Here is a 13429-nt window from a genome sequence, read left to right on the forward strand (position 1 = left end):
TGAGCCCTTCTCTCTCTGCCGCTCCTGATGACTGAGACTGATCGTACCGACTGGTGAACATCGCAGTGACCAAACTCGACTCGTCTCAACTTTGGACCGAGGTCAATTCTGCCTCTCGTTCGAAGGCAGCCTCGTCGAAAGAACCAGTCATCGACCCTCTCGCTTCCCAATACTCGAAACTCGGTGCCACACCAGATTTGAGTGATGAATCCCTCCTGAAGGTTCACGAAGCTAACATGAAATGCTGGCCCGAGAATTCTCCGAATTGTGAGTTCTCCCTCCTGCGAATCGTCCCGTCTCGAGAAAACATGTGACGCATCTGACAATTGGTTCTCGTGTGTAGTCTTCGAAGCTCTGTCGAAAATCGCCAACGCCCGAGGTTCCGAAACTCTGTCAACCAAGATCGCATTCGAACGCTCGAAAGGAATCATCTCTCGATCCGAGATTGAGAACGCCTACACTGAACTTCGCCTCAAGCCCAAACGCATCCCAACTGAGGACGATCTCGCGGCTGCCGTATCGAAACGTCTCGAGGACGTGACTCATCCCGAACGAAGGAAGGTTCTGAAGGATGCGATCAAGACAATCGCAGAACACCGGAATAGCGACATGCTTCGAACTCTGTTGATCACGTCGGACGACTCGCAAGATCAAGGTGGGGTTGGTATGCTCGGAATCGAAGCGGAAAAGATGGACCCGGCGAAAGCTTACCGAGCGCTCGAGATCGAGAAAGAAGTTGACGATGAGACGCTCGTGATGGTCTACGACGTTCGAGTGAGTGACCTATCCCTTATCGGATGAACTCAACGCTGAGCTTTGTTTTTGACTTTCCTCAGGTTACCGACGCGAAGGACGATGCCGAGAAGAACAAGATGCACGCCGCTCTCACCGCCATCGCAGAAGACCGCAACAGCGACCGTCTCAGAGCCGCTGTGCAGACGAAGCTACCTCTCGATTGTATGTCGCAGCCTTCAATCTCCGCTCGCTCCCATCTGACTTCTCGCTTGTTCATCGCGTGCCTAGCTTCGACCGGACGTTGGCAAGTAGCTCCGAGGGTCGATCCTACTGTACCGGTCGGTTTGACGAACATCGCAAATACTTGCTACCTCAACTCCCTTCTTCAGGTTAGTGCCGACCCTCCTCTGCGAAACTTTACACTCGAGCATGGATTGACGACATTATCCGCTCGAGCAGTACTTCTTCACAGTTCGAGAATTGCGAGAAGCAGTCCTCGCGTTCTCTACGAACGGGAACGAGACTGTAACTGATCAGATCCGGGTTGGAGGGAGGTTAGTGACAAAGGCCGAGATTGAAAGGTCTCGACGCTGTGAGTCCCTTATATCGTGTCTCTCTCTCAACCTCCGCTGATCCGCTGCGTGCTCGTCGTCGATTCAGTCGTTCTCCTCCTTCAAACACTTTTCCAGAACCTCATTCATTCGAATGTACCCGCCGTCTCTCCCGAAACCGAATTGGCGTATCTCGCTCTCGTCCCGAGTAAGGAGGAAGAGAACGGGATCGCAACGGAAAAGAAGAACACTTCGACCGAAGACGACGACGATCTCATTATCCTTGAGCCCGCCGAGAACGAGAAGGCGCAAGAACCAGTCAAGGTCGATAACAAGTCGACGACAGTACTCGGGAAGAGGAGGACCGAAGAAAAGGAGGAAGGTGAATCGACGTCGATCGAACAATCTACTCCTTCAGATGCCGCCTCTTCGACTCTACAGTCGTCGGACTCGATGGTCGATCGTGCTCCTGTCGCTACTGATGCCGAAATGACCGTAGCTTCGCCTCGTCCTTCCCTCGCTCGCGCTTCCTCCTCAACTCTCGCCGATAACGACGAGCGCATTGCGAAACGAGGTCGCTCCGTCGATCAACTCGTCTCGGAAGATGCCACCCTCGTCGACGTCTCCGAGACTTCGACTGAACCGAGTCACACCTCACCTCGACCTGAATCCGAAGTTGTCGCTCCTCCGGTCGCTCCCGCACTCCCCCCTCGACCGGCGCCTCCTGCCCGTCAACAAACAAAGGATGAGAAGCTAGAAGCGCAGGTCTCGAGCTACATGGCTTACGGACGCCAAAACGACGTGACGGAATGCATGGACAACGTCATGTTTCAAATCGAGACGGCTTTTAAGGCGAACGCAACGAATGTCGACGATACACTGATCGAGAGTTTGCCAAAGAGGTGAGCTTGCCGATGTTCCTCTTCTCAAAGATCGACTTGAACTGACTGAATTTGCTCACGGCGACAGAATCTTCTACGGAAAGAACCGACAGAAGCTCTCCTTCGATGGCCCTTCGACGACTTCGGAGCCGATTCGCAAACAGGAGGAACCATTCTTTTCACTCCTCGTCGACGTTCCCCCAACTTCTTTCGATCGCGACATTTACGACGGTCTCGACGCTGTGTTTGACGACACTCTCGTTGAGATCGAAGGCAAATCGGCTCGACGTACGATCTCTCTCCTTCAACTTCCGCCTGTGCTCCACATCCAACTTCAACGAGTTCAGTACGATCGCGAAAAAGGAAGAATCTTCAAGAGTAACGCACATCTTAGGTTCCCTGAAGAACTCAACCTCGCCCGATACCTCGAGAGAGACGATACGGATCCCGTCATCCTCAAAAAGAAAGCTTCGGCGACCGCAATCAGGCAACAACTCGAGGCAGCGAAAACAAAGTTGGCCCATCTCGAACAGGCGAGTCTTCGCTCTCACATCAGCCTGTCCTCTCTCTCGGCTGACTCAAACCTCGTACTTTGATGCAGAACGTCAATCAAGCTCAGCGATTCAAGGACACTCTCGATAAATTCGGCACGATATCCGACGAACTCGACGGACTCCTGAACCCTGAACTTGCGGAGGATATTGCGCTCGAAGCTCAAGCACTCGAGAACGACATCGTCGTACTGCGGAAACGAATCGACCTTCTACGGAAGAAAGCGGGAGAGATTTGGGAATACTCCCCAGAACACGACTATGAGCTTCGTGCCGTATTCATTCATCGAGGTGAGCTTTCACGTTCACTGACTGACTTCGAATCGAGGGCTAATCCATTGAGGGATCCACAGGTACCGCTTCCTCCGGTCATTATTTCATCTATCAACGAGATAGCAGTGATCCGAAACGTTGGCTCAAATGTGCGTCTTTACCTCTCTCTCTCCGGAGCAAGTCGAAGGCACGTCGGAACTTGACTGATCTCCGCCTTGGTCTCGACAGACAATGACTCTGTGATCTCAACCGTTGATCGGGCTGAAATCTACCGAGAGACGAGTGAGTTGGAAAGGCTTTCTGACTCTAATGCACCCTACGAACCCTCATCACTGACATGTGCTCTACCTTGTGCCCGTGCGTGATTGAACAGTGAGCGATACGAACGCCTACTTTCTCGTTTATTGTCGAAAAGATCGTCTGTGAGTGAAGTCTCCTCATCATACTGTCGATTGAGCCGCCGGTGGTCACGAGCTGACGATGAGCTTCTTTCATGCTGCTGCTATCGACGACGACAGGGATGCCATCGAAACAATCAAACGCATACTCGACTAATTTCGCCTCTTCCCGCTTTGATCGATACCTTTCTGTAGCTACGGATTGCTCTCTTGTTATTCCCGCTTTGTGTGTAGATTCCCTCGAGTGCCCTCCCTCTCGTACGGCCTGATTATTTGGTCTCGAGGATCAATTTCGCAACGTCGTTTCTGGAATTTTCTCTCGCTCCTGGAGTGAGCGTTCGTCAAACATCTAGAAGTCATCGTCGATCATCTAACGCTCTACCTACAACGCGAAAAGAGAGGTCATTCGCGCCTCAAAGTGCGATTGTGCGTCACGCGCGAACTTCGCCTTCGTTCTGCATCTCTTGCATCCGCACGGCAGCGCTGGAACGACAAACGCCTTAATCACACTCTGATCAACCCAGAGCTCGACCGACAACGCTTTACGGACAGCAGGAGAGCTCGCCTTTCCGTCATTTATGATGAACCCCTCTCGCTCGCAGAGGTCAGTTCCTTCGGCCTCTCCAACCGTTATACGCGGCTCATATACATACAGAGCTAATGCCCCAATGTGTAGAATCCAACGGTTCGAGTTCCTGCTGAGGGAGGAGGAGGCTAATGGTTCAACAAGCTCCTCTCGACCTCCTCTCGCCTCTCAGACGCCCGATAATCCCGCACGAGCTTCGGTAGAGTTTGAGGAACATTGGAGAGCTCAGGAGTTACGGAGATTGGCTCAAGAAGGTATGCGCTCCCTCCCCTTTCCTTCCTTTGTTCACTTCGGCTCCCTCGAGGCTAAACTCTGCTTATTCGATCAGGTATACCCGACGACCCAGTTCACATTCGGCCTTCGACCTACCGCCGGCTTCTCAACCTCTCGAATACCGCTACTCTCGCTTCCGATTACTCGAGTTTCCTCTCCGAAGTCGAATCCACCATCTCGTCTCTCCCACCTCCGGAACTTCATCAACCCCTACACCGATACGATCAGCTACTGAGGGAGATCGAACGGGACGTCGAAAGAACCTTTGGCGCCCTTTCTTGGTTCAGCGTCGAACCAACTCTGACCGATGGGGACGAGGACGGTCGAGAAGATGCACTTTGGGCGAGGTTACGTGCATTGGACGAAATGGATACACGGATAGCCGAGGAATTGTCGCAGAAAGGGGTCGGCCGGGGCGAAACTCCGATTCAACAAGATTCAGATGAACCGACGACTACCGCTCTCCCTTCACCTTCTCCTCCCCCGACTCTTACCCTCAATATACCCTCTTCTCTCGATACCACTGCTGTCGATATACCCCCTTCCCCGAATACCCCGACCGCTGCGCCGCAATCATTCAGTTCGACTCCTTCCCACTCTTCTCGACGACCTTCGACCCGACGAGAAGCCCTCCTTCGACCGCTCTTCGTATACGCCTTCCTGAATCCCGGAGTCTCGTACGTCCAAGGAATGTCGTACCTCGTCGCCGTGTTCTACTACATCTTCGCTTCCGACCCAACTCTTTCGCCCCGCCAAGTCGAAGCTACAACTTTCTTCGCCTTCGGTAGCCTCGTCTCGCAGCTTCGAGATCTCTACGTTCCGACACTCGATACGATTGGACGAGAGACTTCACTCACGCACGGATTGGGAGCGACGATCGAGAGGTTTCAGGGTCTCCTTCTCTGGTTGGATCCGACACTCGCCGACACGCTCGATAGGAAACATGTCGATCTCGGAGGGGTTATCTTGAGATGGTTGACAACCGTGTTCGCTAATGAGGTGAGTTTCTCGTTTCTCGCGCAAAATGGAAACTCGCGATGTCGTATCGTTACTGATCCCACTTATTTTGGTTACAGTTCATGCTACCGGACCTCGTGCGCATCTGGGAGTAAGTGGATCTCGTTACTGATCAAGCTGTGCCTCGACTGACTTTTCTCGCGAAATCGTTACCAGTCGAATCATCTCTGTTTACCCTCGAGACGAGCAACAGCCTGAATCGCTCTCGCCTATGTTGTCGCACGTCCTCGATCTCGCTCTCGCCATCGTGATCACAAATCGATCAACGTTCCTTTCTCCATACACCGTACGTTTCTAAGCCTCGTTGGTCGACCCCTTCACAACTTTTAACAACTCGCTTACGTATACTGTCTGCTCTACAGAATCTCTCAAAGCTCTACGCTCTCCTTCAATCTCCCTCGATCGAGGGTTCCGCCGTCGACAAACTTCTCCTCCTCGCTTGGGACATTCGGGAACGACGAGCCGGTCGTCAATCGTCTTCGACTCCGAAACCGGAATCATCGAGTCCTCTCAAGCGAGTCGGCAGCCTCTCACAATCCGCCGGCTTGTTGAAGCAGAAGTTGTGGTCTCCTGCTTCTACCGCTTCGAGACCGTCTCAAGCGAACGATTTCGAACTCGACACGACCTCTTCTTCGACCACCGAATCGCGCTTGTCAGGGAGACCTGCATCACGTCAAGGGGGAGGAGGAGGAGGAGCATTCGGCTCGCTCGCATTTTCGTCGCCTCGTTCGTCAGCCGGATCGCTTGCCAACAACGTGACGATGATAGAAGGGAAACTTCTTCCTCCGCCGCCCGCTCGTATGGAGGAACGGGAAACGATCGCCTCGATCGTCGAAGCCGAACTCGAAACTCCCGAATACGGCCTCGACGACGACGATGAAGACTCTGACGAGCGTAAAGGTACCGTCTCTTCCCTCGGAGGATGGTTCAAGAACTCGATGTCTCGAATTGCCAGCTCGGACAAGGCAGCGAATCTTTCGAAACGAGCGACGAATCTCCAACTCGCCGCCGCTCAATCAGCTTCGACGACCGCCTCTCGACTGCAATCCTCCGATGCCGCCGCTCAACTCCTCAAAGCTCAAACCAACCTCGCGATTCAGGCTCAATTATTGAGGGAACGAGTCGCGGCAGAACAGTTTGCGAATCGGGTGAAAGATGCTGGGGAACGGTTAATGGCGAGTACGGGATCGGAGCGAGGACATTCGGACGACTTCGGACCGAGGGAAACACCATTCACTCCTCCAGTCGGAGGAATGAGATCGCCTTCGCCTTCGAATTCACCCGGAGGTTCGAACGCGCCTCGACCCCTGTTGCTCTCTTCTTCGGCTCGACGAGCTCACAACGGATCGATCGACGACACTTCGGATTCCCCTCTATCCTCAAGACGAAGCTCAATGGCGGGTTCAGTTCGTTCGCCTTCGACATCTCCCGTTCTCAGCCGTTCTACCCATCTTCCTTTACTCTCTCCCGATCTCTCAATTCCTCCACTCTCTCGATCACCATCACGATCATCCCACGGCCGATCGACTTCGACATTCGACACGCCGACGAGAACCGTTCCCGCTTCAGATTTCCGTCCTCGAAGCGCTTCTCAGTCACTCGCGTCGGCCCTCGACTCTTCGTTCGACGAAGATGTCCCAATCGTCTCGACCCGCCTCGGCTCACCTGCGACAGCCCGTCTGGTTGGTGAAGAGCAACGTTCGTCGAAAGAGGAAAACGTATCTTTCAGGAGCGGGAAAGGTTGGACCCTGTCGGATGCACCGAGGGGCATAGTCAGACACGAAGATACCAAGGCGCAGTCGCTGGAGAATGGATTGTCCGGGCTAGCGATCGAAATCGCTCCGACGGAGAATACCGATGCGATTCTTCCTCCGCCTCGCGGATCGTCTCTCGAAGGGAACGGTCCCCTACCCTCGACTTTTCCGCTCAATACTCCCGCTCGACTAGACGAATCACTTCCCATCGACGGACCAAGCGAAACTCCCTTCGTTCCCCCTTCTTCCGAACCATTCGACGCCCCGCCTGCTCCTTCGACCAACTCTTACGATAACACTCTACCTCCAGACTCGTCGTCGACCAGAAGAACCACTTCGCCCCCTCCTCCACTACCCTCGTCGCAACCTTCGCTTTCCCGAGGAGCAAAAATCGTTCGCCGTCCTGCCGCCAGCAAGAAACGATCGTCGAGAGGTTCCTCGATGGCGGCTTCAATGGACTTTGAGACGAGTAACACGATGACCGGAGACGAGAGCGGGATCACGGATGAATCGTTGTCGAGATCGTTTTCAGGTAGAAGCTCCGAGTCAACGGCAACGGTTCGGAACCCGGAGTCTCAGCTAGGAGGAGAGCGAGTGATGGAGGAGCGAAGTCGGAACAGCGTGTATGACGAGTCATCTTTGCTAGATTCTTATGTCGATTGATTTTTGTTGTCGGATTTGCAAGCCTTATCTCGCGATTCACCCTCTGAAAGATCTTGGTGTCTTCTACCGCTTCAGACGTGGCATTACGCGACCCGTTTCGAGTCCGTCGCAGATAGACGCTGGAAATCATGGTCCAAAAGTGGTGAAAAGCGAAATAAAAAGCATTGGTCGCTTACCTCGGACTTTTCTCCGAGGGGCTGATGCTTGTTCACACAGATCCCTCTTTTTCACTCATTCCCCTTCCGAGTTCGACAGCACCACCGATTGACGACAGGCAGAACCCATCCAAAGGAGCGAGAGAATCATGGTGCGAAACGGCAATCCACCCCGTTCTCCGATGGAACGAACGAGATCGTGGGTGAAAAAAAACAAGTGAGTCTCCTTTCTCAGCCTTTGAGGATCGGGAAGAGCTCGCGACCGAATACTGACCCATTTGTACGCGGTCTAGCGATGTTCCAGTGGTTGAACGACTCGAAACGCTCGGCTATTCGCTATCCCTTCCTCCTCGGATCGATCAGTCTCCCTTCCACACCAATCCAGCCGTCCGATCCGGAACAGACAGGACCGGAGGTTCGAGGAATGCATCAGATAGCATGGGAGAGATGACAACGGGAGGACAAGAAGATCCCAGGCGAAGATCAGGGTCAGGGAGAGGGAAACGGTCGGATAAGGATACACGAGGCACTGCAGGACAGCCTGAGGCGGATCATATAGCTGTGAGTTGTTGATGGAAGTTACAACGCCGGTTTCGGACCCGAGCTGACACTCGAAAGTTTCGAAGCCTCTCAAAATCCCGGTTTCGACTACGAAGAAGGAATCGCTGACTCTGGATGACCTGCAAGATATCGTCAAATCGCATCGTCTGTATGCAACGTCGTCACGAACGAACGATGAAGGCGAAACGAGGAATTCTCGCACGAATCGCGAAACTTCGACTGCGAATTCAAACCAGTCCGGTCAGTTCGGCTCCTCTTGATACAGTTATCGATGACAGTAAGCTCATCTTACTTTGTATGAGCCTCAGAGAACGTGACTCCGGTCAAGAGACGAGGACCCGAACCTTCCACTCCTTCCCTTTCTCCTTCTCCGACTCCCACCTCACCAGCCTCTTCTCTCGCCGAAAGTCCGACCCGACGATACTCTTCGCCTACAAAACGCCGCCGACATGCGACCTCTTCTGCATCCCTTCTCTCGCTCTTCATAGCTTCGACTGCCGCCTCGTCACTCCTCAAGACGTGTGAATCTCTCGTTCAGCTCTCGCCAACCCTGTCTTTGCTCGACCTACTCCAGCTCTCTCAGTCCCTTCAGGAGAATGCACAGATGCTGGCGATTGCTCAGGGACAAGCGGTTGCTAGCGGTCGGACTTTCGGAAGTTCTTTCGACACTCTCGCTCGGCTCGTGGCTAGTCCCGGAGAAGGAAAGAGCCGTGATCCATCCAGCTCAGCTCTGCTCGCGGCGAAAGCGCTCAACCTCTTCAGTCCTTCGGAAGAAAACGCTCTCCCACTTCCCCGTCCTTCCACTCCTTCCCCGCCTCTCCTGATCCTCACCACTCCTCGCACACACTGTCGCCAATGTCAATCACCCCTCACCATCCGAAGCAAGCCGAATGGTCCATTCTCTCTCGTCTCCCCTTCGGAACCTCCTCGACCGATTCTCGTCGCCTGTCACGTATGCACGAACGCCGCTTGCCGCGCTCGACACTCTGCGGATCACGTCGAAATCACTCACGAGAAGCACAAAGTCTGGATTTGGGAGGAGGAGGCGTCGTACACAAAAGTAGGGGATCGCGTTTGGGTTTCATCGTCGTTCTCGAAGCACTTCAAAGCTCTGCTCCTACGACAGCGCGTGAGTCCTGGAGGGTTTGCCGACGTTTGGAATATTCAACACTCACAGGGGGCGAATGAAGAAGACGGGCTGGACTCGGAAGAAGCCGTAGGAGAGCAAGAAGAGGAAGATTTAGAAAACGAGAACGAACCGAATTCAACCGGAGGCGTCTTCAAGCTCACGCCTGCTCACGTTTGGCGCTCCTTCGTCATCTCATCGTCACTCGAAGCCGCTCAAATCCGCGGTCATCCTCTCCTTTCGACAGCGCGACCTTCTTCCGAAACTCTCGTTCGTTTCGCAAATCGATACCTTTTCCCTTCGCACAATAACGTCCATGTTCTCAACCCACACGAATGCGATACGTGCTCAAGGCCGCGATCGCGAGGTTGGAAATCTGGTCCGGCGATCGAAGTAGAGAGAAGGGAGGGAGTGAAATGGGCGGGATCGTTGAAAAGCGAGATAACAGCTGGAGTAAGCCCTTCCCACCGTTCTGTGCTCTAACTCGATCACTGACGCTCTCTGCTGCTAGATGATACGTCAGGACGCCGACTCGGATCCTCAGGAGAAGATAACGTTCGGTGTTTGCGATGGAATCTCAATCGGTCATTTCGTGAGCTTCTTGCTGTTCCTCTTCCGTTGAAGTACTTTGAGCTGATCGTTTCAGTGAATTGTAGCTTTGCGCCTTCCCGTCGTGCTCGAATCCGCCAATCAAACAGACACGAAGTCAGCGATTTTGCAAATCTCACGTCAAGTCTCACGAGTTGTGCGGAGTTATTGGATGCAACAAGTCGATCTCGACATTCCCAGATCCTCGATCGGAAGCGTGCGATGATCCAGAACATTTGGCCGCCTGGAAGATGTTTTCGGAAAAGAGAGAAGCCGTCACGAGACGAGGCTGGAGGGGATTTAGACCGAACGAGAAGACAAGGGACGAAGAACTGAGTGGTGAAGAAGGTGAGGGGACAGAGCAGTATCCGAAGAGCCAAAGTGAGTCCATCGTTTCGTTTTCTCCTTCGCGCTCTCGACTGACAATTTCTCGTCTGTTACAGTCAAGAACACGTGGTCGCTTCGTCGAGTCGCAAAGCTGCAGCTTCTCGTCGCTTCATGCGGTACTCCTCTTGCCTGGTGCAAGTTTGGAAATGGCGAAACTCCGGAAGCGGTTCTCCGATTTCTTACGCTCGTTCACGCTCACCTCGGTTCAAACTCATCGACCTCGTTCCCTTCGTACATCGCCTACGACCGCGCTTGCGACGTTCTCCGCGAAGCCGTTCTCTCCTCGACTCCCTCGACTTTTCAAAACCCTCTCGAAACCCCCAAGAAACGACAGCGCAATGCTCCTCCTCCTTTCCCATCTTTCCTCGAATCGTCGCGTCTCGTCGTCACTGGATTCCATCAACAATGCCACACTGCCGACGACGAAATCTGTCAGCGATTCTGCAACTCGGCTCCTCTCGACGGATCTGCTCCCGATCTCGTGATACCGTACGTCTCGACGACCGCATCATCGTGGAACAAGCCGCGTGTCTTTGAACGAGCTTTCAATACTTCGGTGAGTTTAGTCTTTTCCATGTTTCTTTTCCGAGTCTCCGACGTCAGCTGATCCGCCCACCTGTCTTGAGTTTCTCCCAATAGGCCGCAGAGCAACTCAACTCGTCTCTCCGAGGTTTCACCAGTCTCCTTCAAGGGATGAAAGCCGACAACTTTGATTTCCTCCTCAGCTGCATTTTGAAGGACAAGCGGGAGAAGCTCGAGCGGGACTAGCGGGATTGTGATGTGTTGAGAGGACGCTGGATAGGGTACTTCTCTGTGGAAATGACTCATTACATCGTCTGTTTGAGTAGATAGTGAACCTTTTGTGAAAGCTTGAATTGTGCTAGAACGAACGCTCGTGAGAAACTCCAGGAAAGCAAGCAAGAGAGGCAAGAGCGAGGCATCCAAGCTTTAGAGAGCGAGAGGTAATGAATCGACTATCGCGAGAGGTCGAACAACTCGTACAGATTTTCGAAACGTGAAACAGAGCAGATCCCGAGCAGTTTGAATCGAGTCCTCCTCATCCGCATGTCTTCGAGTCTATCCCGAGACTGAGATGAGTCGACCTGCACGTCCGAGCGTAATCTCAGAGTCTTCTCGCGAGTCGAAGATCGTAAATTCTGCGACTCGTGCCTACTCTGCCCGTTCTGATCGATTCCGATGTCCCTCCTTCTGTCCAAGCGGTATCCCAGGCGTTGTTCCTCAGCAAAGCCCGCCCAGAACCCATAGAGCATTCAACCGCGGGAAAAGGAAGGCGAAATATGCCGAAGTCCGAGAAAATGAGGTCCTGTCGAGCATGATTGAACCGTACGAATCGCCGAAGACCGCGTCAGTGAAACCGGAGCAGTATTACAGACCTACATTGAGCGTCGATGGCCTCCTCCATCGACCAGAAGTCGCACAACGAGATCGTCTGGAATTGTCGAATCGATTCGATTCAATGACTTCTCGCGCGTCTTACGAGCTTGCCGACCGCGCGTGTAGCTGGGGAGACCCACTCCGGTGTCCCCTGCTGTGTCGGTCCACTGCAGAGACGTCAGAGAGCGTGGGAGAGAGGCCGAAATGTTACGATGTCGATGATTCGCCTGTGGCCGTCTGAAGATTCAGGTGAGCATGAACTCTCTGCTATATATGGGCTCTGAGCTTCTGCTCGAGAGTGTCCTGCTCCACCGCACCGTTCGAAAAGAGCTGCTTACCTTTGAACGTGTCGATCTCTCCTCGTCGCGTGTTCTTTCGTGGCTCTGTGCCCTTCGAGCTTGCTAGACAGCCCTCCTGATGATCACGAGCGTACCGAGCGCTTTGACTGCTGGGAGAGGGAGCCCGAAAGTCGAAGAAGATGAAGGTCGGGTCGACGAGGGTGAGAGAACGGCGAGCTTGGGTGCCATCGATTGTCTGATGTGTTCGTCGTCTGGTCGACTGCGAAAGAAGCCGAGAGGAAATCGAGAGAAGTGAAAGGTGAAGTGAAGAGAGAGAGAAAAGCATTCGAGAAACGTTTTCCTCAGGCTTGAGTATCGATTGGTAGGAGATGGATTTATATATATATACAGTAAGGCAAATGCGCTATTGCAGTTGACCCTAAGCGACACAGGTTCGAATCCAGAAGCGAAGGGTTTTTGAATCTGTGCAATTGGCAGGCCGGAATACAACAGATTGCACAACTCGAAAGGAATTGTTAGGAAAGCTTTGAGCGTTGCCTTACCAGAGTGCGGATTAGGCGGTTGAGAGTTTGGGGTTATATCTCAGACTCAACGATCGAAAGCATTTCTATGATTAGCAGCAAATGTAACAAGTATTTGTATCGTTCAATGTTGAGTGTTGAGTATTTCGAGTATTGGGTGTCGATCGGTTGGCTTAATATTGGCTATCGACCATAGGTTCCGCAATATCAAGTATCCATGTAACATTACATGACTCCAAGATCGATTGTGGAGTATCGTGTTGTTGATATTGCAGCGGAGGGCGAATAGTTCTGATAAGACCGTTGCCAATATTACCGATTAAAGCTCGCCGTGATTGACTACCCTAATGTCGGAGTAGCAGGTGGAGGTAACACACAAGAAATAGGTTGTCGATAGGTGATAGAAGCCGAAATCATTGGAATCGACAAGCGGTTGAGTTTGAATATAGGAACTATAGAGAGCGTGATACAACGAAAACCCACAAGGGGGGAATTGAAACAGGTGTAATGAAAATTTTAAATTTCGAGTCACTCGAATCCGGGAGGCGCAGATGTATCACGGACCCACGGGACCCATAACAAGCTCATCAGGAGCCCTGACGGCTTCTACAGGCAACCCTAGAGTGAAGACGCTAAATCTGGTAGAGGCTTTGATTGGCGTTGCAGCTCCGGGGGACGCCAAGATTTCCTAAGGGAAAGTAGGATTTTGAATACA

General features: G+C 52.9%; 2 protein-coding genes across 2 annotated transcripts; both read left to right on the forward strand.

Annotated features, from left to right (window-relative positions):
• Window positions 1-66: 66 nt before the first annotated feature.
• Window positions 67-3546, forward strand: UBP2 (ubiquitin-specific protease UBP2; the record flags this gene model as incomplete). Its single annotated transcript, XM_076635628.1, has 11 exons — window positions 67-267; window positions 344-774; window positions 837-1124; window positions 1195-1327; window positions 1396-2188; window positions 2256-2704; window positions 2782-3009; window positions 3072-3140; window positions 3220-3273; window positions 3365-3413; window positions 3510-3546. Coding segments are annotated over 11 exons (2732 nt in total), but the record flags the coding sequence as incomplete, so codon positions are not given.
• Window positions 3547-4057: 511 nt separating this feature from the next.
• JCM6883_001071 (uncharacterized protein) lies at window positions 4058-11267 on the forward strand (the record flags this gene model as incomplete). Its single annotated transcript, XM_076635629.1, has 12 exons — window positions 4058-4229; window positions 4304-5247; window positions 5325-5356; window positions 5422-5551; window positions 5628-7543; window positions 8131-8398; window positions 8464-8638; window positions 8707-9794; window positions 10036-10116; window positions 10181-10493; window positions 10556-11055; window positions 11139-11267. 12 exons carry the CDS (start codon window positions 4058-4060, stop codon window positions 11265-11267), a joined length of 5748 nt encoding a protein of 1915 aa, XP_076484389.1.
• Window positions 11268-13429: the final 2162 nt, after the last annotated feature.

The sequence above is a fragment of the Sporobolomyces salmoneus genome (assembly GCF_050403485.1).
Source record: "Sporobolomyces salmoneus JCM6883 DNA, S_salmoneus_JCM6883_v1_ctg123, whole genome shotgun sequence".
NCBI lineage: Eukaryota > Fungi > Basidiomycota > Microbotryomycetes > Sporidiobolales > Sporidiobolaceae > Sporobolomyces > Sporobolomyces salmoneus.